The sequence below is a fragment of the Drosophila busckii genome, chromosome X (genome assembly GCF_011750605.1).
Source record: "Drosophila busckii strain San Diego stock center, stock number 13000-0081.31 chromosome X, ASM1175060v1, whole genome shotgun sequence".
In the NCBI taxonomy this organism is placed as follows: domain Eukaryota; kingdom Metazoa; phylum Arthropoda; class Insecta; order Diptera; family Drosophilidae; genus Drosophila; species Drosophila busckii.
This window is the reverse complement of record NC_046608.1, coordinates 10239143-10265483: the sequence shown is the minus strand read 5'-3', so window position 1 is coordinate 10265483 and position 26341 is coordinate 10239143. Positions and strand designations below refer to the sequence as shown.

The following is a 26341-nucleotide window of genomic DNA, read 5'->3' as shown; positions in this document are numbered from 1 at the left end:
TGTGGCGCGCTCTAGGGACAGCTTTGCTCAACAGTGAGTTAACAGCGTTGAAGAGCAGCACTTTTCGGCCGGCCGCCACACATATGTGCTGGTAATCGCTCACACTTGTGTTACAGCACTGCTAGCGCTTGATGACGATAACTACCGTTAAATAATTGTTGTTGTCAATGGTCGGAAGCGTACGGACGTGTGTGATGTTGTCTTAGCCGCAGTGCAAACAGAAACCAAAACCAAAACTCTATGAAATAATTAACATAATACAGCAGCTAAATAAATGCTGCAAATACGAAAATAAACTCGACTCGTTAAGGCTGGCCAGTGGCCCAAGTGTAATTTTAATTTTTGTTGTTTTTCTTCGAGTTACTGTTTGAGTGTGAAGTTTCATAGTAAAGTTTTATTTTTTTTTTTTGGTTTTTCTGTTGTCTTATTGTTGTTGGAAGATGCGCGCGCGCAACTGAAAAGAAGGCGACACAAAAATATTAAAACGTAAGCCTGGCCGAAAACATTAAAGTTAAACTAAATGTATAAACAAATAAATTAAACCAATAAGAATGCAACAGCAACAACAACTTCGCGCACAGCATTTGGTTGTTGCTACGTTCTTGTTGTTGACTTTTGAAACACAAGTCTCTGAGTGTGCAAGTGTGTGTGTGTGTGTCTGTGTGGTTGCAGCTTTATCTCTGCTTGCTTGCAGCAAGTGACGGCAGCAGCAGCAGCAGCAGCAGCGGCGGCAGCAGCATTGTCTTGTCTGGCATTTTAACTCGTTTTGCCGTCTGTCCGTCTGTCTGCCTTAGCCGTCTTCTATCGCTCTGTTGTGTGTGTGTGTCTCTCTGTTTGCCGCTTGCCGCCGCCACTGCTTGCCTTTTGTATTTCTATCTTACCTTCTTTAATTCTTTTTCTTTTTTGGTTTTGTTTTGTTTCGCTGCTTCTTGTATTTATTTTGTTTGGGAAAATTCGATTTCAACGCTGACGCAAGCGCAAACTTTCAAAGTCCGCCCTTGCGGCAGCAGCAGCTTCACACACACACACACACACACTCAGACACACGCACACACACACACTAACGTGCGTGTGCTGGCCAAAATATTTAGCATAATTTTGTGGCAATGTCTGCAATTTGCTGACGCTTCTTTATTGTTGTTGCTAACGCGCATTTCCTCTTGCAGTTAAAGCCTAAAAAATAAAACAATAAAACACATAAAATATAAAAAAAAAATAAAAACGCCGCTAACTTTCATTGCAACGTCTGTTTGAGCGCTGCTGCTTCTTCTTTTGGGTAAGTTACAATAACTTTAATGCATTTTGCCTTTATTTGTGGCACAGAGAAAAGCGCTTGAGTTTTTTTTTCATTTCGTAAATCACAGTTTCGATTTTTCAGTGTAAGCTGCTTAATTGGCTAAGATTAAAGTTCACACTAATTGGATTTATTACTGTTAAGCTGCCCGTGAGAATTTCGTTTCGTATCTTTTGTTAATGCACGTGTTGACAATTTTCTTGGTAACTTATTGGGCTATTTGGCTTTGATTTAAAGCTGCTCCCAGCTGCATATGTCTGGCTACATTCACAGGAAGTTGGCCTCAGTTCCAACGCATTATGTGCTCCCTTTTTTTTTTTTTTTTGTTATTTTTGAACTACTCTTGACGCAGAAGTTTCGCATTGCTGACGTCTTTCAGTTCGACTCGTTGCATATTTGTTGCCCCTTTCTCGAACTTATATTCATATGTGGGATGGATTGGCTTTCAACTAAAAATAGATCAAAGTGTCGACAACAGATTTTTGCTGCATTTGATTGAACAGGGAGTTTGGTATGTTGAGTTTGCGTAAGCAAAAAAGAATTTGCGTAAGCAGAGACATAAAAAAAATCAAAGAGAAAAATCTAAAAAAGTAAAGTAATAACTTTAATAATAGTAAAAAATCAAAGATATGAAGATTGAAGGGAGTTCTTCAATTTTAAGCATAATTAATTGAAAAATCTAGTTTTAATATTTAATAATAATAAAATCAAAGAGAGCTTGCCTTCAATTTTAAGCATAAATAATTGAAAAATATGAAAGAAAAGCAACAATAATTTAATATATAATAACAATGATTAAAAGTCAAACATAACTTGCTAGTCAGAAATAGTTAGAAAACCTCAAGTTTATAATTTTAATACATGAAATTTATTTTCTTTTTAATTTTTAGTCAGCACACAAATTAGCTTACGTTCTTTTTATAATAATCAAATAAATTATATTAATAAACAAGAGCTCTGCATAATGCAAGACAGAAATTATTAAAACATACGCAAGTTTTAATATGCATAGCAGTTTTATTTTTTAAAATTATGCACAATAAAAAATCAAAGCAAATTTGCTACAATTCAAAGCGGCGATTGAAAATAAACTGCAAAGTTTGCTTAGCAAATTTATTTCTAATACAATAGATTTGTTTTTTAAAAAACAAACAATTGTGCTGCTTGTTTATTATAATAAATAATTTATAATATTGACGGTAAAGCAAAGAAAATTTGCTGCTTTGGCTTTTCTTAAAGAAAAGTATATCACGATAAACTCTTTTGTGGCATTGAACTTTATGCAACATACACACACATGTGTGTGTGTGTGTGTGTGTGTGTGTGTGTGCATGTCACAAGCAGCAGCTCTGCACTGCTTGTGGCTGCTACTTATGGCTCTGGCTCTGGGCTCGGTGGTGGCTGCCACAACGTGTTGTATGCATGTGCGGCATCGACACTTGCGCCGCTGGAGGCAAGTTCTAGCTGAGTTTGGCAGTGCTGCTGCCTGCTGAAAAATCTCAGCATCATTATCATTTTTGCAGCAGCCACACAGCGTGGCATGCAACTTCATTATCTGCAGCAGCATCTACGTCATCAGGCATGAGCATGAGAAGATGATGAGCAGTTGCTGCTTGCTCTAGCTCTGGTTCAATGAACTGTGACCGCATTCTTGTTGTTGTTGCTGTTGTTGTTGTTGCTGTTGCTTATTGTCAATTGTTGTTGTACGCATTTTGCAAATTTACACAAAGCGCGCACGTTTAGCAGCGTCAACGTTGTCAACGCTGCTGCGGCAGCTGCGCTTAGCTTTATCACAATGCCACACAATAAACTAATTGCAACTTTTTTATCACAACACACGCCTCTGTGTCTCTCTGTGTGTGTCTCTGTGTGTGTGTGTGTGTTTCCATAAACAATTGGTTCACTGTTCATGCCACACGCAGCAGCAGCAGCAGCAGCAGCCACATATGTTAACAGCAAATCTTAAAATAAACTTAACATATCCAATATGTGCACAGGCTAGTATATTTATTTATTTAAATTTTTACTTGCTGTTGTTGCTTGTCAAGTCTTAAAGTCAAAGTCAAGGAACGTGACATGCATGCAAATTGTTTTCAAAATAACTGAATTGCAACATAAACTATAAAGCTCGAAAATGTTCCTCTAACCCATTAAAACACACACACACACACACACGCACACGCACGTGTATGTGTGTGTGTGTGCGTCAAGTTGAATCACAAAGGAATTACTTGCATTTTTACTCGATTATGCATTTTTTTTGCAAGTCGTATGTGTTATATACATGATATTTATATATATAAATATTTTTAGTTTGCTACTTGATATTTTGCACTACATAACAATTTCGATTCTATTTCATATACAAACAATGGCAATGTTTATAAACCTTAAGTTTGGCCATAAAGCTGCGTGCGCTAACAAATAAATAAATAAATAAATGTAATAAAATATTTGAGCTATGCGTATACAAATTATTTCGTATATTGGCTGTAGATTTTTAATAGTTTGAGTAGCGCGAAAAGATGATAAAAAATTTATTTATTCTATTTTAATTGTAACTTAGAATTAATTCTATATTACTGAGGCCTTCAGGCTGTAAAAAATAAAATATATTTATATAATATTTTATTAAATGCTCAACAAAAGAAATTCTTCTTAAAAAACTTATTAGATTATTATTAAATGTTATTTCAATTGCGTAATGAATAACATTTTATTATTATATTTAATGCAATATATAGCTGCATATTTTTAACAAATTATTTGATAAGCTTAAAAAATAATAAATCAAAAAATATTTATATTAAATATATTTGAAAAACGTATTTATTAAGCAATAACTAATGATTTTATACATATTTTTATCAAAAGCTTATAAAGTCAATAAGTATTAAACTTTAACTATTATTAAAAACTTATTTGTAAGAATAAATTTTAAAATTATTTCTATTATTTTAATATATTTATTATGCGCTTTAAGCTATAACTAAAGATTTCATGTATTTAATTAAAAGCTTTTAAAGTAAAAAACTATTAAAAAAGTGTATGATTTAACTATTATTAAATCATAACAAAATGCAAATATATTGCTTTACTAATTTATAGTAATTGCTGCTAACAATAAACAAAAAGCTGCAGCTAATAAGTAAACTACAACAGCAATAAAAATAAATTAATGCATTTTGTTGTTGAGTTATCTTTTTAAGCGGCTTAAAATGAAATTATAATTGCTGCTTGTAGCGCGCAGCTCATTAAGCTGACAGCTTAATGCTTAATGTTGCACGTGCCACATGCCACATGCCACTTGCCACTTACCACACGCCACACGCCAGAGATGCGTTCGCTCTTGCTGCTTACGGCTATCAATATATTTATGCAAGTCGAGCAATTAAGCATTTTTAAGATAGCCAAGCTGACACTGCCACTGCCACTGCAACAAGCGAGTCAAGTGAGCGAGACAGAGAGAGCGAGAGCGAGAACGCAGTAGTTCAGGCCAAACTGGTTCTAGTTGCATTTTGGGTTTGCATGCCACCCAAACGGCGCTCAAAGCGTTTTTTGTTTTTTTTTTTTTTTGCAATTGCAAACGTATTTGGGTCGCCAGAGCTTTGTTGTTGTTTTTGCAATTGTTGTTAGCAAATTACTTAGACATTTTGTATGCATTTTCAATTGATTTCTAATTAACCAAAAAACGAAAAAGAGACTACGAAGGCGCTGGCGCTGGCGCTGGCTTAGTTAAGCGCTCACCTTCGTGCCGCATGTTGCACGTGTGTTAGTGTGTGTGCACTTGATCCGCTTCCGTTGCAAGCGGGCGCCAGCGGCGTCGACTCACGTGGGCGTTGCGCTCTCTTTTCTCTTTTATTCATATACATATTGTATCTATATCTATGACAATTTGTAGGTCAAGCGGCGTTTTGTCGGCTTTCGTTTCTCGTGGCTCGTGGGCTCGTGGGTGGGGCCAAGATGCAGATAAATGTTGTTGTCGAGCTTCAGCTTCATTAATTCTCTGTGGCCGCAATTAAAAGACGAAGCGGAGCGGACGAAGCCCATTCAAGTCAATTAGCTTTATGTAGGCGCAAAAATTAATTTGTTTGCCGCCAAATGTGGCAAACTGCACAGCAAATAGGCAAACCAGCAGCAGCAGCAGCAGCAGCAGCAGCAGCAACAAATAAAAAACAAATACATAAAAAATGTAAAATAAAGCTACGCTAAGCAACAAAGTAAAGATAGAGGCAAGGCAAACGAAAAACAACAACAAATGCCACATAAATAAGTTAACTGCGCCTCAAAATCATTTAAAGCCACAACTTTAATTAATTTATTGCAACACACAACGAATTTTAAATGCGCTAAAAACATAAATAAATAATATTGCTAAGCAAAACTAGCAAATGTTGAATATGAATAGAATTTTAGAAATATTTGTAAATTCATTTTTGCGCTTAGTATAAAAAATACAAAAAAATAAATAAATAAAATCTAAATTAATTTGAAATTGCAGCATTTTATATTTAGATATCATATCAAAATCTTAATAATTAATTCTTTTATATGCTTAGTTTGCATAAAAAAAATACAAAAATTAATTATAAATTGCATCATTTCATATTTACATATGATTTGCTTAATAATTAATTAATTTTTATGCTTAGTTTGCATAAAAAAAATACAAAAATATTTAAAAAAAAAAATATTATTTAATTATAAATTGCTTCGTTTTATATTTAACTATGGTTTGCTCTATGATTGCTTTAAAAGAAAATTGCGCTTAATTTGAAAGTTTATAGAATCGGCTGGTTTTATGTCTATAGCTAGTATAGCCTCGCATTAGAATTTGCTGCGGCTCCTGGCCCCGCCTTATCGATTATCCATTGAGGCATATGCTACTAGTTTATTCAAATTGCAAGCCACGAAGCCTTCGCGTGTCTGTGGCCACTAAATGTTGCATAACCCCGTCGCATTTATCACACGAATCGCTTTCTTGCAACAAGACATCATCGTGAGTACAGTGAAAACAAACAGAGTGACAGGCGAAGAATTCAATTCAACTTACAGTCTTTCTTGTGTGGCAAACAGCTTGGCATGCTGCATATGCTGCAAGCTTCGAGCTTGGGCGACTCTCCACCGCTTACCAAATGGAATGTGTGCTTGGCAATTAAAATGAACTCACGCTGGCAACCCTGACAAAGACGTGCCGCCCCGCCAGATGGGACGACTGACTCTATTGCTCTCGACTCGACTCCAAATTCTTCAACACAATAACAACAACAACAACAAGCGACAATTGCTAAGCGTTTAGTTTGCGAATGCGAAACAATAATGTAATTCAAAATATCTGACTACGCTCAACAACAACAACAACAACAGCAGCAGAAAAAGCAACAACAACAGTATTATTATCAACAACAACAATTACGGCAACAACAATTACAACAACTGCGACTACAACAATTACTTCAACAGCAAAAGCAACAATTACAACAACTAAATGGACTACAACAATTACAACAACAGCTACAACAACAACAATTCCTACAACAACAACAATTCGTACAACAGCAATAACAACAATAGCAACAGCACCAATTATAACACCAAGAACGAAAAGAACTGCAGCAATTACAACAACAACTATAACAACAAGTACAACAAAAGCTTCAACTACACTTAGAACAATAACAACAATAACGAAAACTACTACAACAATTACAACAACAACAACAACAACAACAACAACAACAACAACAACACAACAACAACAACAACAACAACAACACAACAACAACAACAACAACAACATCAACAACAACAACAACAACAAGCTCAATTATTACAACAAAAGCTGCAACTACAATTACAACAACAGCAACAAAAGCTGCAACTACAATTACAATAACGAAAACTACTACAACAGTTGCAACAACAACAAGCACAGCAACAATTACAACAACAACACCAACGCTAACCACAACAACTAAAGCGCGCGCTTCGCTCAAATGTGCGTATGTGTGTGTGTGTTTGTCTGTGTGTGTGAACGCTGCGCACGCGTAACAAATTTGTTATGTTCGCACCGCGGCTGTAAAAATGCAACAATGCTTAAATATTTGTTGTTGCAGTTGCTGTTGTTGTATTTGCTGTTGTTGTTGTTGCTGCTGCTGTCAGTTGCAGCAATAGCTTTGCTTTTTATTAAGTATAGCTTTATTATTACATTACGTTTTAATTAAGGAGCTGTGAACTGAACTGAGCTAAAATTAATAAAAAGTATAAACTTTTTGTTGAAACAAAACGAAAGTCGCGATAGGCAGCGTAATGCTCTTAAAAAACTAAAAGTAGCAAGTTTTATGAGCAACTTCCATTTATTATAAATCAAAGTGCTAAAATTTTAGCTAAGCTGCGGCAAATTCAATTAAAACTGAGCTCGAGCTCATTAGTAAATCAGCTCACAACTCAAGCTCAACTTACAAATTTAAGGGCATGCACTTTGGGCTAACAAAGTGTATACTAAAGTCGATGCAAGTCAATTTTAAGCATAGACTCTAAACATTTAACCCATTGAATGTTACAACTTGCAATTGTTGCTAGCCAAAGTGTATATTGTAGTCGGCTTATGCTCTTAGCTCAGTCGAGTGAGAATCGTTTAAGAAATTGAATGCTAAGCATAATCGCTTGTAAGCTGAGGAAATCGCTTGAGCGTTTGTGCGTGGGGCTGTCAAAAGTTTAAAGTTTCGTTTTGAGCTTTGACAACTTAATTTACATATCAATTAATTGAATATCGAGGGGCCAGTTACCAATTGTAATTATCAATTACCCAATTGAGCGTGGCTAACAAGATTAACGTTAACGTCATGATCAGCTTCAGTTAGTCAGTCAGTCAATCAATCAGCCAAGCAATAGACGATCGATCAATAGATAAAGAGAGAGAGAGAGAGAGAGCGAAGTGTGCGTGGGCGTTTAGTTACGAGTGTTAAATTAGCAGTTGAGGCAACATTATGTCTATTGGCTAATGCCGCAATTAGCAGCAAGTCAGCAGCTTGCGTTGCTGCCACATGAAGTGGCAGCTACTTGAGCTTTCAACAGCAGCTTCAACTTTGCTGCTGCTTGGCTGTCGAACTCTGAAGCAGCAATTAACACGCAATTTACAGTGCTGTCCACATGTTTGCTGCCACTTCAGTTGGACACTCACTTGATGCCTCAGCGTTTGCTCCTTTTTGGATGCTGCGCTTTCACTTACTCACTCTATCTCTTTCTTACACTAAAGCGGCTTTGTCAACATTTTACAAATTGCTTGGCACTTGGCATTATATAGCATATATATAGTAATTTATCATGTGTGCACTTAAAAAAGTTCACTCTTGAGCTCATAAGCAGCTTAAGATGCGCCAGGTGCTGATTGATTGATTGATTGATGTATTGCTAAGAGTAAAAAGATGAGCTGCAAATTAAGCAACAAATAATGCGTCATATTTAAAATCAATAAAAAAATATCAAATAATATTTAAAAATGCTGCAAACTCTTTATAATTTGTTACAAGTCATCAACTATTTTATTTTGTATTAAACAAAAAGTTATTGAGTTAAAAGTTAAAAAAGCCGCAGCTTTTAATTAATTTATTAATTTTTCTATTAGTTTTTCCTCTAGTAACTCGACTGCGCTTCAATCATTTATTGTCTCAATAGTTTAGCTAACTGTTCGTTTGCTTAGTTACGTCAGTTTGTTAACAATTTTGGGCCGCTGACCGTTTGGCAACGCCGCTCGCCGTTTAAGCCCAGACAATTATGACAATTAAGCGATAACAGACAACGGGCCTGGCTAACAGGCGATCGTTAAGAATTTATTGCATTTTCATAAACATTTAATCAGCAAAAGCAACAACAACAACAACAACAACAGTAAAATAAACAAAGCATCTTCGTCACGTCCTCAGGCAGTTCAATACTCAATACTTAATGCCGCAAATACAAATTGATTAATTAAAATCAGTTTCGTTAGCTTTGCACATATTTTTTGTTAGATTTGATTGCTGTTGTTGTTATTGTTGTTGTTGCTGTTGTTTGTGGCTTCTAATGAATTCTCTGCGTAGGTGTAGAACGCCCGTCCCACCCCCCACCTCTGACTGTTTGCACATTAAATTAGCGAGCGCTGTTGACAAAAAGTATCGTTAAAGTCAATATTTTGATATCACAGTTTACATAGAGCTAACATCAAATTTGTCTAGTTATGTAGTTAGAATATAAAAGAATATTAAATAAAGAATTTACATGGAGTAGAGTGAAGTTCAGCGCTTGTGTTTGGGTGTGAAAATTTAATAGAATATAAAAGCAAAGCATAGAATAAATTTTAGTGTAAAAAGCTGCGGCTCGTTTTTTTAGTTTAAATGCCAAAGCATTTAAAAAATAATTTCTTATTGCAGGCGCTTATTTTTCTTATAATTATATAGCTTAATATATTTTTTATGCTTTTATTTAATTAATGTGAGGCGACTGTAAAATAAAATTCTTGCATTTATATATTTATTTTTAATTGTAACTTTAGTTATTTAAATTAGAATTAATTCTATATGTAGCCATAGCAACTGAGGCTTTCTCTATGACTTTTTTTTATGAGATTTATTATTAAATTTTTTTTGGTTATCCTCTGAGCGAAGTTCGCTGGGTGGAGGAATTAATTTTGCATTTAAAATGATTTAAGCTAAATATTGAATTCAAATATTTTTTTAAATGCATTAAATTACTTTTAAACATATTTAATTAAATATATATTTTTTAGCTAAAAATTGATTAAATTTAAGTAGCTAAAAAATTAAACAAAAAGCTTTGCTTTGACTTTATTAAGCGTTGGCTTAAATAGAAGTCGCTACGATGTCAATGAACTCATAGGCAATCATAGAAAAAAATACTAGCTATAAAAAATACGTAGAATAAAGCAATATGGCGGCTAGTTGATATGGCGGACTTAGTTACTTCCGGCTTTGGGGCTCCGTTTGCAATTGTCGCGGCAGGAACTTGCCACAATTGCAAATTGTGCAACACGACTCAGTGTCTGTGTCTGTCTGTGTGTGTGTGTGTCTCTGTGTGTGTAAAATAATAACACTGCATTGCAAATGGCGCAAAGTGGCCGACGCCGCGTCACTAGAGACTCGAGAGCGAAACTAGAGACACGGACTCAGTGCCGCATGCCGCATGCCACATGGCCCAATGCAAATTGGCAGCCAGGCTAATCAACATATTGCCATTAGCTTGTTTCTTTTTATGGCAAACATAAAAAATAGCATTAGATTTCTAATAAATTTGCTCTCTCGCTCTTTCTCTTTGCAGTTGACGTTATTTTTGCAGTGACAACACAAAACTTTTGGGTAAGCTTAACTTATTTGCATTATTTATAATAAATGTGCAGCCAGATAGGCGCTCAAGTGGGTGCTGGAATGCAATTTTATATAAAGCATATATATATTTATTGTTCAGATTTCATTATCAATGTCGCTGCTCTGATTTATTTACACAACTCTCTCTATTTTTGCTTCGCTTAGTTTTGATTGCTATTATTATTATTATTATTATTGTTATTAGCCACAACCCTTTATTGATTCTAGTCTAGCTGACATCAGATTTGTGCATAAAACTTAAGTGAGGGTCAGCCAAAGGTCAAGCGCTTGCCAAAATATATTGAAGAGCTCAGAACTATTTGGCTGGGGAGTAGCTCTAGACTAACTAAAAGCGGCAGCTAATCAATTCAATTTAATCGCACTGATTATGTAAAGTGCAGTTGAAATATTTTCAATTAGTAAGCCAAAAATAATTTATAAATATAATTTATACTATGTGCACAATATAAAAATATGCTACGGACTATTTTTAATTATTTTCATTAATTAAAAAAACTTTGCAATATTTTATTTATTTAATGTCAACTATGAACAGTCGATGGTTAAATGAAAATGGCTTCAAAAAATATTTAAAATTCAATTTAAAAGTATTGAAAAATTTAGTTTTTGTTTTGAATTTACAATAAATAAATTTATAAGTAATTGTAAATATCTATTTGCAATTTGTTTACCATTAAAAATGCTCTGCAGCATTTTCGATTAACACATTGTTATATTTCAATATAAACCGATTAATCAATCAATGAAAATTTATCATTCATTATTAAAAAAGCATTTTAACTATTTTCTACGCATTTTTTAGTAAAATATTTGCTATTGTTTATAATCTACGCAGCATTTTCAATTATTTAGCATAATCTGTGAAATGTTTTCCAACATTTATAGCTTGATTAATCGGCTTATTTTCAAATTTAATAATGTGTTAATTTCAAATGCTGCAGAGCTATAAACAAATAGAAATTTGGCATTGGTGCTAAATAAAAATAAACTTATTAGCAATTGTTAATAACTTTTTAAGCGGCACTATAATAAATATAACAAATGTGTTTCATTTGAGCAACAAATTTGCTATGATTTGTTCAAAAGTGTTGCCAACTAGGGCGCCTCTTTAGCCTCTGGCTCTTTGTTTGGGCCAAGCTGCTGCAGTCTTGGGGTCGCTGCACTTGCTGCTGCAATTGCAAATGCAATTCATTTGGCATATTTGGTTCAACAACCCGTTGTGCCGGACAGGACACACACACACACACACACATGCACACATAAGCAAACACAATCACCTGGTGACAGTTGTAGACGCCGTCGTCGGCCTTTTGTGGCAAAGTCATCTTGCTAAGTGGCAAGTGCCGCTGCCTGTGGTGCAAATAAAACTCGAGCAACATTTTTGCAACATTTGCAATGAATGCCGCTGTTTGTAAAATGATTCGGAATATTTGTTTTTGCTGCACTGGCTCTGGCTCTGGCTCTGGCTCTGGCTCTGGCGTCGCCTCTTATCAAGTTCACGGACCACGGACCGGTCCAAACATATCCAGCAAACTGTAAATCCTTTGCATGCGGCCTCAGCTCGTTGCCCGTTGCCATTGCTATGCAGCATGTCCTTGTCCTTGCCAAAGCGCCCACGCCCATGCCCACGCCCACGCTTATAACATTCGCTTAGCTCTATGTTTTTTTCATTATGATGACGTGGATATCTCTTTGGGGTTTTTTGCAGCTGCGCTTTTTAGTTTTTTTTTTTTTTTTTTGCTCTTCGCTGCTGTTGCCACGCGCACATTTTGCCAACGACAACAGAAATTTTCTAAGGACAAGTCAATTTCAATGGCAATGTGCGGTTTGCTTGGCTCTTGAAATATATTATTATTTTTTTTTCGCTTCGCTTTACGTTAACTATTGCCTATTTAAAATGCAGCACTTAAAGCGGCGTTTTAGTTTTTGTTTAAGCAAAGTTTTCAATGGAAAAGCTCAAATATATTTACAGTTTGACAGATTTAAGAGCAACTAAGTGAGGCATATATAACAAATATAGTTTGTATAAGCTATAAATATTATTTTCATTATTTATAAATATTTTCTTATATTTCTGCAAATATTTTTAAATTAATCAGCAGCAATTAAAAAAGCTTTTCGCCTAAATATGAATATTGCTTGGCTTAATAATTATATCAAAATTTATTAAAATAATAAAATTAATGTAGTTTTTCAACTGTAACGTAATTTCAATTTTAAATTTTAGTATTTGCATAAATATAAATATAAATATAATATAATGAGCAGCTATTAAAAATGTTTTTAGGCAATAGAGCAAAAGCTATTTGCCTAAATATGACTTAATAATTATATCAAAATTTATTAAAATTAAAATTAAAACGTAATTACAATTTAAAAATTTTTTTTTTCATATAATTGAAATAAATTTCCTTAACTAATCAACAGCGTCTAAAAATGTTTTAAAAAAGTTTTTTGGCTTAATTATAATATTGTTTGATTAAATAAATACATGCAAATTTATTAGTAAAACTATAATGTAGTAATTTTTTTATAGTTTTACAAATGTAACGTAATGTTTTTTATATAATTGCGCATAAGTATTTGCATAAATACAAATGTATGAAAATATATAAATATATTTTTTTTATCAGCTGGCAATGTTTGCATTAATTAAATAGTACAAAAGCAATTTGCATAAATTATTTTATGCTGCTGTCGCTTAAATATTTTATTAAACTCTTATATATTATTTTATATTTTCTTTGTGCACTTTAGCGAGTGTTTACTGCTGCGACATAAGCGCTTTTTATTTAGCACATGCTGTAGATTTATGTTTGGCTATATAAATTGTATTTTACAATGGGCAAACATAATGGCCCGGGCCCATGTGTCTGCGCACAGTGGGGCAAGGCATGGCGCACAGTGGGTAGGCTGCCTGCTTAAACATATTTGTTTGTGTAAATATAATTTATTTTGTGCTGTTTTTTTTTGCTGTTCGCCTCGTGCCTTTAATGTCATTTATCGCTTGTCAGCTGCCATTGAGTGTGTGTGTGTGTGTGTGTGTGTGTGTGTGTATTTTTTGGTTATTTGTTGTTGCCACTTGTTACGCGCTTCTTCGCATGCGTACAAATATTTGACATTCATAATGTTGGAACAGCGAGAAATATAAAATAAATGGTTTACCCATGGGCCACGAGCCTTGCTCACAATCTGGCTGGCAAATTGCGCTTTTTATATTTCGTGCCCTGCATATGACATTAGACAAGCAATATATATGCTATATATATAAATCAATGGGTGTTTGTGAGTGGGGGGGGGGTTCATTTCAAGGCAGGTCATGGCAGTCAAGTGCATTGCCCAAGGTGCGTGCGTGGGTTAAGTGATTGCCATTTAACTAGTCATTACATCAACATCGTCATCATCATCATCATCAACATCATCATCAGCTTTGCATCATTATCTGTCTCATTATTGTTATTATTATCTATAGACTAAACTACTAGTTGCAGCAACTACTTGGCACAGGCATTCTATGAGCTTAGTTCAAGTGCTGTTTAACACACACACACACACAGATTGTTATTATCATACACACACATGCAGCTTTCTTATACAATCAAAAATTATAAACATTTATAGTCGATTGTGCCCACTCACTCAATGTTGTTGTTATCTAATGCTTGAACTAGCATTTAGTTAGTTACAGCCACACCCACCACCCCCTAGAACAATTTGTCGCAACGCTTTGCATTCGCTATTGATCTTCAATTGCTCTGCTCTTGAACCTGCCCACAAGCCGCCAAGTCAAGTTAACTAGTCTAATTATATATAGTTAGTATACATAGTTCCTACTACTCAAAGCTTTTGAGCCTAGCTTAACCCATTGCTCGACTCAATGATTTAAACTCTATAGTTCGTCTTAAGCATAAAATATTTGTCTATGATCGGCCTGTTTGCTGGATTTGGCTTCAGTTCTTGCTTGATATACATATAATAAAATGACTAAGCAAGAATTGTTGTTAAATGTTTGAAAATAGATCTCGAAGCTTGAATTTGATATTTAAAACGATGAGTAGAATTTTATCGAAAGCAGCTTCGACTTGCTTGGAATTGAAAAACTCAAACAGCGGCCCTCAATGGGTTAAGCTTTCAGTTACTTTCTATTCGAGTTCAGAGCACAAAGTACGCGCTTACAACTATTAAATTTATTTATTTATCATGCGGCTTTAATTGTTAAGCTGTAATTTATTGAATTTCTCATTAAGCGCATCTTCAACTCTTGAATTAAATTAGTTGACAATTAGTTTGTTATTAAACATGACTAACTGCTGCACATTATACAATTATCTACAGCATTGAGCATGCCAGCAACCCCATTTCCACACCCACTTAGGGGGCGGGGGGCAGCAATGGGGGGTTGTAGTGATGCCCACTGACAGTTTCCATGAGCCTGTCTGAGTGACCAAGTCAGCAAGTCATCAACACTTTACTTTGTGCCATTGAGTGTTTTGGCCAAGTCAAGAACAAGAGCAACACACTTGTATGTGTGTGTGTGTGTGTTTGTGTGCGGGGGTGGGGGCGTGGCATTGTGAAATGCTTGCCGTCAATCTCTTGTCTAATTAGAAACGAACTGAGCAAGAAACGTGTGCGCTTTGCAATTCGCTTCGTTCGCTTGCCAAAAATAATCCAAAATAAATATAAATAAAAATCAAAATTAAATGTTCATTCAGCTGCGAGTGTATACAGAAATTGCTTTTGAAATAACATTTTGTCATTCAGGGCTACGTTACAGCATTTCATCAGCTTGGAGATAAATGAAGCAAACAAATTTTTAGCATCGTGTATGAAATTGGCCAAAACGTTGCATTGCTCAAATTAATATACAAAATGCATAAATATGCAAATAGTTTGTTTAGCAATTGCAGCTAAATTATAATAATTTAATGAATTATATATGCACTTAATTTATATTCGCTGACTAGCTTAGCTTATGTTAAAATAAACGTTATAGTATGCTAACTAAAAATATAAAGTTTTGTATTTTATTTGCTTAGTTTACATTTTGTATTTTATGTGAGTTTATTATATTTGTTTATTTTATGCTAAAGCAAATTTTTATTGTTTAGCTTTAAATTTATTTTTATATTATTTTTTATTTTAATTATTTTATTATTACAATGGAATTTCATTTATATTTCACTTGTTGATGACTAGCTTATTATATATAATATTATATATACAATATTATTATAGATTGTATTTAAATTATTTTTATTATAATTTTATTATTCCCTAAGTAGATTTAAAAGCTTGTAATTTATTTTTATTATTTAATTTTATTTAAATGCTATGACTGCTTATTTTATTTAAATTTTAATATATATTTTTATAAATTTTATTTTAATTATTTTATTATATTTTTTATTAACACATATTTATATGTTTTATTACTTTGTATTTTTTTTGCTTTAATTTGTTGACTAGCTTATTATATTTATATGAGATTATTTATACAATATTATTAAATATTTTATTTTAATTATTTTATTATATATTTTTATTATTTTTTCATATATTTTACTACTATGTATTTATTTTATTTATTTTTTTGCTTGATTATATATGAGATTATAGTCAAGTATTTGCATAACTCTTATCTTTGGCTGCTGCTGCTGCGGTTCATAACGGTATAGCTACTGCCTCCCCTCCCTTCTAACGCCCTTAAATGTTTTATTTTTATAAACCAAATGTATTTAAGCTTAGTGCAAGGTGTTTGGTGAGCAGCTCTCGTTTCACACATGATTTGGCGCCAGAGAGAGACTTGAGTGTGTTAAAAATAAAATTGGCTTTTATTGATTTTGATGGGGAGCTTGTTGCCCTTTTCTAGACTTGCCATTGGCTCGTTGCCGTTGCCGTTGCCGCTGGCGCTGCCGTTGCCGTTGCCGCTGCCTTGAGCGCAAGCCCGACTGAGTGCGTTGCATTTATTTAAACGCGGCCGTAAAACGCAAAATGCAAATGCAAATAAAAAATTGTGTAGAGCGCGAAAAATGGCAATTAACATTTTAACAATGGCACTAAGCACAGTGCGCGCAATAAGTATTTAAATGGCAATGCATTTGCTTATCGCCACGCCCCCCGCCCCCGCCCCTGCAGCACGCAATGCGCCCTTATCGCCAGCTTCGAGCGAATACGCTGGAGAAGCCTGCCACACATTTCTGCTGCTGCTTTGGCTCGGCATCTGTTTTTATATTTTATTTTTATTTTTAGTTGTATCAGCTGCTCCGGTGCATTGCACTACATTGCCCACGGCCAAGAGGGCGTGTAAATAAAAGTAGTAAATACATATAGCGCATATATCTATCTATATATGTTCATATATACATTGTGTACATAGCGCCAAAGCTAGGTTGAGCAAATACGCAGCAAGACAAGATATAAGACTCACCTTTATCTGCTTCCTACACTTTCTAAGTAGTAGCTAGCTCGCTCACTCGCTCATGCTCCCTCGCTTGCACACACTTGAAGAAAAACATGCGAGAGTTGCTGTTTGATAAGCGCGCTTCATTCAAGAACTAAATTGCGCTACACTGTGAATAAAATATGACTATTATTTATTTTAATTTAATAAACTATTTAATTTAAATTCTTATTATAATTGTATATTGTGAGCAGTTTATGCTTGTATTTGATTATTAATTATTAAATTATGTACATTTCATACTCAATTCATGGAAATGTAAATAAGTAAAAAATATTTTATTACATTTATTATTTTTAAGGTATTTTATTTAATAATAAATTGTCATAATTTTGAACTTGATTTTGTTACAATATTATTAGCAATTATTTATATTTTATTGTTTGCCTATTTGTTGCAGCAACAAAATATTAATTATCAATTTTTCTATTTAATTCGTTTAGTTTTTCTCACAGTGCAGTTATGTGTTATGCAGTTGTCTGAAAATATAAATATAGAGCAAAAGCAAACAGTTTATTTACTTAACGTACGTATATAAATTATTATAGTCATAGTAGTTTATGCTGCTTGCCAATTAAACAACAAATTGTTGATAAAATGCAAATGAAATCTCTAGTGTGTGTGTGTGTGTGTGGTTAAACATTTCCCGAGTGATTCATTAACAATTAAAAAAGACTGCAACTAAATAGCTTTCAAGTTTATCTGCCAAGAACATAAATAAAAGAGAGAATCCCAAACAGATGCTGACATCACAGAACAGAAGCTAAAGCCAGCAGCAGCTGAGAAAACCAATCGAGCGACAAACAAACACACACACACACACACACATGCGTATATAAAATTTAAAGTTTAACACATGCGAATATAAAATATGCAAACATTTTACTCAGAACTGAAAGCCGAGGCACTTAAACTTCAAGAGCTGCAGCAAATTCAATTACAAAACTTTAGCTATAAACAAATTAAGTTTGTACCAAACACACACACACACACATGCAACCCTTAACGCTTGTATGCATGTGTGTGTTTTATATAAAAGCCCATCAATAATCAAATTATTTGCTGTCGTTTGCTGCCCGCTAATTGATTTAAAATAAAATCCATCACGCTGGGCCTTGACAGTCACTAACTAAACTAAAGTAGCAGCTACTACGAAGCACCGCATATGCTGCACTAATTACATTTTTTTTGCTGTAATTAGTTTTTTGTGGAATTTTGGCAAAATTGCAATCGGAAGCAAATGTCTGTTTGGTTTTTGGAAAATTTCTTTGGCTGCCTTTCAATCTGGCATAGACTATAGCAAATATTTATGGCTGGCACACATGGCTCTGCACCGAGTTGAGTGTTCACTATATTAAGTAACTTTTGTTTATAGAAAAAAAGCGTATGAGTTAGTCAAGTTTGCTTCCATTTGCAATTTCCACTGTGCGCTGTGTGGTCAAAATAGATTTCCATATTTTCTGCTGCCCACCAGCCACTTGATCAATATTTGTTAAATGTGTTAAGCTTGCTAAAAAATCAAATTAGTGGCAAACTGTAATCACTGTAATTCAAATTGTGGGTTGCACTAATTGTCTGGGCGTGGCACTTAACTTGACGCTAAACGCTGCGCATTATTTTGGCACTAAATCAATTGCAAGTAGTTAACAACAGCTACAAATTTCAAAATATAAAAACAAAAATAAACTGAAATTACCAAATTTGTAATTGTTGCTGTTATTGTTGTTGTTGCTTGTTGTTGTGTGTGGGCGTTTAGCAAAGTCGTTGCCAAATTTTGTCAGCAAACTGCGCGTGTCTTTGGCATGCTCCAAACGCTGCTCAATGATAAGGTTCAGTTGTCCAATTTGGCAACAGCTGCCCCCACTATCTCACTCTCTCTCTGTCTCTCTCTCAGTCCCAATCTCAATCTGAATCGCTGTCTGTCAGCGCCAAAAAAGCAAAGCAGCCATGCATTGACGTCTTCTCATTCAAACATTTTCGCATTTCATATGCAGAGCTAGAGACAGGAGACCCTTCAACAGAGTTTCTGTCTGCAATTAAGCAGCGACTGCGACTGCGACTGCGACGGCGACTGCGACTCTTTCTCTCTTGCGTCAAGGGCTGACGTCAGCGAGTCAGTTCTCTCGAAAAAATGTAGCGCAATAAATTGAACAATTTCCTTAATGACATTGTTCAACTGTTCAAAAGCAAAAAAAGGAAAGAAGAAGACAATGTGGCACTGGCACTGGCAGCAAAGTTTGCAACAATTTTACAATGCTCAAGACACTTTTTGCTTGTTTCTTAGATTTGTTTCAATTTCTTATTTCAATTGCTGTTAAGTCATGTCTAAATTCATTCACTGTCGTTGCTACTCTTGTTCAATTAAGCTGCTCGTTGCTTGCTACTCGTTGTTTAGTTCCCTACTCGCTATTTTTATTTGATTTACAAACTAATTGCATTTATTTTTAATAAGCAAAGTGCATTTTATTTCAACTAAATTTATCTATTCGCTACTTACTACTCGCTACTTGCCACTTGCTTAACGCTGCTTGGCAATTCCCTACTCGCTACTTTTATTTGATTTACAAGTTAATTGCTTTTATTTTTAATTCAACTAAATTTATTTTCTACTCGCTACTAGCCTCACTCGTCACTTGCTTAACGCTGCTTTGCAACTTGCACTCGCTTTTCAATTCACTACTCGCTACTTTTATTTGATTTACAATTCTCTTGCATTTATTTCTAATTTAATTCAACTTAATTTAATCTACTTGCTACTTACTACTCGCTACTTGCTTAACGCTGCTTGGCAATTCCCTTTTTTTATTTGATTTACAAGTCAAGTGCGTATTTATTTTTAATAAGCTAAATGCTTTTAATTCAATTTTAACTCAAGGGGTTAAGCAACCCTCCAGCTTGCTAAATCGTTGAACTTTTATTTAGCAATTTATGCTGGTGCCCCGTATATTTATTATTTATAATTTTTCTGTCTTTCGTTCTTTTGCAAACAATTGGTTATTCCAGTGCTTAATTGCGACTATATTTGCTGCCCCCCATTGCTGTTGATATTTGCTCAGCTGTGCAGATCAGAACCGTCAGCCAAATTGATCGCAAACTGACGCACGCACAACCCACTGTCTAACCCCGCCCCCTCTTGCTACACCCATGTCATAATAATTGTGCGAATGTCTGTTCGACTCGCTGAATGTTTGGGCAGCCTGAATAAAAATTTTGAGCTATGCGCGCGCATTTTGCACAAATGTCAAATGTGCATAGTTTTTTACTTTTAATTTCTACGCGCACACATAATTAATGAATGTGACCCACAAAAAAAAAAACACACACACATGCACACAAATTAAAAAGTAGAAAAATGCGCTGAGCTTGTCCAAAATAATTCTAATTGCGGCGTTTGTCAAATTTGCCAAGTTATGCAAATGGCAAATAGTTTTGTCTAGACTCTAGAGCAAAGAAAGAGAGAGAGAGAGAGAGAGAGACAGAAGGATAATAATAATTGCTGTTGGACTTTAATGTTTTTAATTTATCACAAAATAAACATAGCGTGAAGTTTAAATAATTGATTATGCTTACAAAATGTTTGAAAAAGAATTTTAAATTATGCAAATAATTTCAAAATGTGCAAAAATTATTTCAAAAATTTCTGTTTGTAATAACTCGTGCGTATAAATCTTCAAAGCTTTCAATTTATACTAAAAATGTTTACAGCTTTCAGTGCCAAGCGGTCAAATGGGATGATGTTTGTCTAATTTGGGTATTTTTGCTTTGCTAAGTTTAATAATAATAGAGAGTGTATGTTAAATTTTATAATGAATAAAATGTATTGGAAATTTAATTAATTTATAGCTTGGCAAGCTTAACCAATTTGTAGTTTAATTTTGCATTAAAAAATTTAAGTTTGGCACACCCTAATTTATATATAGTATACTTTTGGGGCATTGCGCCTAGAAATATGTGAGTGCAAGTGCAAAATGAATTATACGCAAGCACTTGGAACTGAACTGAACTGAACAACTGACAATTCCATATAAGCAGCTGCTGTGCCCAGTTGATTGTGTTTTGTGTGAAAAGATTTTTGCTTTGAAATGGGCATGGGACATGCATAAAATGATTCATGATAAGACTGAAGCACTGAACTGTTTGCATTATATTTTAAATGAATTTTGTGTGTCCATTAATCTTCTGCCAGTTGAGCAAAGTGTCGCCAAGTTGGTGTGTGTGTGTGGGGTTGGTGGAGGGGCTTAACGTGAAGACACGGAAAACTGACCGAGTGAACATGAACATTGATTGATTTCACGCCAGCAGCAACCACAACCAACAAACAGTGGAACACACAGAACAGAACAGAGCTGAACTGTTTTATATTTAGCGTTTATTTTGAGAGAGAGCGAAGCGCACATCGAATGGACTTCCACTTGATGGGTACAGCAGCTAGCTACATGTGTTTTATTTATAAGCAGCGGCTAGCTAAAAGGGTGAGGGTGAGGGGGGTGGAGCTGAGGCATTTTCCTATTCACTGGTTGCGTGTCATTGTTGCCATTTTGTTGCTGCTGCCGCTCAAGGTCGCTTTAGCTTGTTTCTAATTCTATTTTTTTTTTTTTTTTTGTTGCTTGCAGTTACTTGAACTTGGAGTGGCTGGCTGGAGTAGCAGCCGCTGGCCGGCGGCAACGGCTACGACTACGACGCAGTCAACGTTGCTAGGCGGAACGGCAACGGCAACGGCAGCCGCATGGATCATGCCGTGAAAGCGACGCGCGGTCGGCCGCTGAACACGCTGCGCTTTGAGAACGATGAGCTCGAATGTCTCTATCAGCGCTACACGCTCAAGCTGCAGCGCTTCTCAGTGCTGGGCGTGGTCGCACTGGTCGTTGTGCTCTGCGGCGTCATGGCCGCGCTCTCGCTCTTCTTCAACAATGCCGCCACCTTTCATGTAAGTTCCATGTCCAAACATGCAGCCCAACTGCCACTCATTGCTCTTTGCTCTTTGTTTGCGCAGAACATTTTCAACTCGATTGTCTGCGTGCTGTTCGCCATTGTGCTGGTGCTGCTGCAATGCTCGGTCATCAAGGATCATCATCTGCCCACGCTCTGCTATACGATTCTGCTGTTCACTGCGAGCATTTGCGTTGTCTCGATGCCGACGCTGGGCAGCGTCTTTCCCGTCGACACCAAGGAGGTCATGGCCGAGGGCGTCTGGCAAATTGTGTTCGTTGTCTTTCTGGCCTATGCCATGATGCCGCTGCAGATCTGGGAGGCGGTTGCCTTTGGCACAAATGATTTTAATTTAAATTAATTTAGTATATTTATAATTTAAACGCACACACACACTTAACCCATAGCGCTAACGCTATATGTAAATTATGTATGTTTTTTTTTTTTGCTTTTGAAATATTTGTGTGTCTCTAACTGTGTCCACTCTTTGCATGCACACGACCACGCCCATGACAACGATCTCACGCCCACACACACAACTAACAAAATATCGAAATCGAATGAAAATAAAACAACAACAACAAAGCAGATAATGCCCATGCAGCATGCGCCAAAGTACGATCCACCACGTTACACCTGTCCCAACTCCATGTTGTCACTGCAGCAGCCGCAACCAGAGCAACAACAGCAGCGACAATATGCGCTCTACTCGCAGCAGCCGCCGCTGCCGCAGTTGCCGCCAAAGCCGGCGCTGCGCAGTTATCTGAAGCCGCTGCCCAAGCTGCCGACCGACCTGGAGGAGAGCCGCGAAATGTCCTCGACGGATGATCTGAGCTCGCGACCGCATTCGCCCTCGATGAGCAGCAGCGATGAAAGCTACTCCAAGACGACAGAGGGTGAAGGCGATGCCGATGAGGACTCGCCACGCATCAATGGCGGCCATCTGCAGCGTCCGGCGGGGCTGCCCAATGGCGTCGGCTTCAATGGGCATGTGGCGCGCGTCAATCCGCTGCAGTGGCTCTACCCATGCGACATCCAAGTGGATCCCAGCTCGCCGGACATGCAGCTGGACATGCAGCAGCTGCGCGACTTCGAGCTCAGCTCCACAACCGAAAGCCATGGCCAGCAGACCACCAGCAATACCACAAGCAACACCACGCAGCCCAAGAATGGAGGCGATAGCTGCAATAGCTTCGATTATCAGAAGGCGGCGGCTAGCCAAGCGGCGAATGGAGCGACGGCGGCGGCGGCTTTGGCCAGCAAGTCGCCATTCGAGAGGGAACTGCAAAGACTGCTTAACGAATCTTCGCGTGGACGCTGCCTCAACGCTGCCAACAGCACGGAGCATGCCAGCAGCAATGGCGGCGGCCGAAATCTGGAGCTAAGCTACTCGGCCAGCAACAGCAAGCTGAGCTCGCTGAATGGGCATCATGGCCAGCTCCCTGCTGCGACGACGGGCGGCAGCAATGGAAATCTCAGCGGTGGCAGCAACTCTAACAGCGGCAACAACAACAACAGCAGCAGCAGCAGCAGCCATCATCAGCAGCAGCAGCAGCAGCACAAGGAGCAGCTGGAGGCAGCGCTGGAGGGCAAGTTGCCAGTAAGCAACAGTTTCATGATATCCAAGCATCCAGTCGGCCTGGACGCCATCAAGGAGATAACGCGACACAAGAATCCCTCCGAGTCCAGCCAAATGTGAGTAAGACCCCGCACCCAATCCCAATCCCAAACCACACAGACAGCCGCCACAACATTTGTGTCTAACACTCAGCTGCGTGCCATCGAAAGCCTTTGCCCATTTATCAATTGAATATAATTTATAAATAAATAAATTGCTTATTAATTTAACATATTTATTGCCAGGCAAACATCGGACACGGAGTCCTGCGAGATACTGCACGAGACGCGGAATCAGCTGCATGCCCTGGCGCTGCTGGAGCTGAATGCAGCAGCCAAGGAGCAGCAGCAGCAGCAGCAGCAGCCACAGCGAGCGCATCGACAACGTCCGCGCTCTAAGGAGCTGCAGCAGAGCTACGAGAGTCTCGATGGACGCAGTCTGGATGGCGCTGAGACGCAGCAGCAGGCGCCGGCGCAGCGGCCACGTCATCATCATCATCATCATCACCACCATCACCAGCACCAGCACCAGCACCAGCAGCAGCAGCGACAGGAGAAGCAACAACAACAGCAGCAGCAACGTTTCAATCATGTGGAGCAGGATGAGCACGATGATACCGAAGATAATCTGGCTGATGAGGAGTTTGAGGATGATGAGGTGGGTCGCGATGTGCGCCAGAAGCAGCTCAAGACGCACGAGCAGAGCGATAAGCAGGCCGAACAGCAGCTGGAGCAGCAGTCAGAGCTGAGCAAGGAGAACGAATCGCTGGCCAATGGCCGCCTGCGCTTGGAGTCGAATGTGATAAACGATGAGCTCAAGTATGGCGCGGCGCATCATAACCATCAGTCCATGGACTCTAATCCACTGGAGAGCCAATCGGAGTGGTCGGACGACGATTGCCGCGAGGAGGCGACAGGTGAGTTTTCAAACTTTGAATACATAGCGCTATCTCACTCTAACTCATGCACAGGTGGCGCCGAGTCAACTGGCTATATAACCGATGAGCCAGGGCTGGAGAATATATCGCTGCTGAACGAGGCGGGACTCACCGATGCCGAGGGCGCCTTGTCCGACGTCAATTCGCTGTACAATGCGCCAGATGTGGACGACACTTCGGTCTCCAGTCGCGCCAGTTCGCGTCTGCTCAGTCTCGACTCGCTGAGCGGCCTCTACGATTGTGATCTGGACTCCAAGCATGAGCTGGCCATAGTGAATGCCTCGCACAAAATCACCAAATCCTTTGGCCCGCCCTCATCGCCAGCGTCAACAGCAACAGCCCAACAGTCGCCACAGCATCAGCAGCAGCAGCAGCAGCAGCAGAAGCAACCAGAGCAGCAGCAGCAACAAGGCTAAGGCCATGAATTGTGTACTTAAGCAAATTGTTGTTAATTGTATTTTCTTTGTTAATGGTGTGTCTATTATTAAGCTAAACAATTGTACAGGAACAAGTGCAACATTTAGCGCTTTCCACAACTTACTGTAGTCTCTATGTATGGCACTCTCTTTGTATAGGTTTAAGCGCTTTTTTTTTAATAATTAAAACATATACATAGTATATATTACGTATAATACAGTTTATCAAGTAGTTATAGCTATATAGTCATTGGTTATCTTAATGCAAATTGGCCCAGTTGAAACGTTCCAGTTGCACGAAAAAATTAATTACAATTTGCACTACTTATATATTAAATATATAGCAACTATATGTTTAGCTTAAGCAACACACACACATACACACATGCACACGACAAATATTATTATGTTAACTGTTTGTGCGCTTAGCCACTTTAAGACTTTGATTTGCTCATTTTATAATTACATATATAGTTATATAATATATAATATGTATACCCGTATGCCTATATATTATTTAATAATCGAATAAGTATAACTATATGTATGTTTAACAATTAAACAAAATGCATGACACACTCACAAACACAAACGCGTTGTAAATAAAGCGAAATATTATAAATATTTAACTAAACTTAAATTGTACTTACACTTTTGCACAGCAGCTACTACTATAAATAAAAAATTATAATCGAGTAACAGTTTAAACTAATTGCTGAGCAGCAATTAGTTGTTAATGTTTGGTCGCCTAAAAGTAGACAGCTAATTTATTATTTCTTTGCCTCAATCACATGTGGATTGTTTTTATTTGAAAGCTTAAAGGCCTTAAAGTCAACAATTTCGAATTTCATTTGTAAGACACAAGAATTGTAATCCTAATAAGCATAATCAAGGACTGGCGAGCAGAGTCCTTGATAGCAATTAAATAAGAAGCATAACAGTTTGATTATACTAAGTTAGCGAGCATTGTGTATAATCAAAGACTAGCTAGTCTTTGATGTAATGAAACAAGAGGCAAAACTATAAAATATTTAGAATTTAGACAATTTAATTTTGCATTATTATAGGTAAGAGACAAGAATTGTATATAGCCAGACTATAGAATTTTATATTCTATAGTCTGCAGTCTTTGCAAGTGGTGTGAAATTTACAACAACAGTAGCATGTATATAATCAAAGACTACTTGAACATAGTCTTTGATATAAATTAGCATAAACTCCATATATAATATATAGAATTTAAGCAGTTTGATTTGGATTATTTCTAGCTAGTAGATAAACATTGTATATAATCAAAGACTCTA

General features: G+C 36.8%; 2 protein-coding genes across 2 annotated transcripts; both read left to right on the top strand.

Annotated features, from left to right (window-relative positions):
* Positions 1 to 175: 175 nt before the first annotated feature.
* On the top strand, positions 176 to 22427 carry LOC108606377 (Ca(2+)/calmodulin-responsive adenylate cyclase). The gene is made up of 5 exons (XM_033294403.1): positions 176 to 486; positions 1167 to 1276; positions 10610 to 10647; positions 21751 to 22064; positions 22131 to 22427. The coding sequence occupies exons 4-5, from the start codon at positions 21864 to 21866 to the stop codon at positions 22425 to 22427; spliced, it is 498 nt and encodes a 165-aa protein (XP_033150294.1). The 5' UTR covers positions 176 to 486; positions 1167 to 1276; positions 10610 to 10647; positions 21751 to 21863.
* A 66-nt stretch (positions 22428 to 22493) lies between these two features.
* On the top strand, positions 22494 to 25522 carry LOC117134920 (Ca(2+)/calmodulin-responsive adenylate cyclase; the record flags this gene model as incomplete). Its single annotated transcript, XM_033294422.1, has 3 exons — positions 22494 to 23761; positions 23930 to 24600; positions 24655 to 25522. Coding segments are annotated over 3 exons (2322 nt in total), but the record flags the coding sequence as incomplete, so codon positions are not given.
* Positions 25523 to 26341: the final 819 nt, after the last annotated feature.

Coding starts and splice junctions, on each gene's coding strand:
- LOC108606377 (XM_033294403.1), top strand. CDS start 21,864: ATGGATCATGCCGTGAAAGCGACGCGCGGTCGGCCGCTGAACACGCTG. Junction 22,065..22,130: donor ACAATGCCGCCACCTTTCAT/GTAAGTTCCATG, acceptor TTGTTTGCGCAG/AACATTTTCAACTCGATTGT.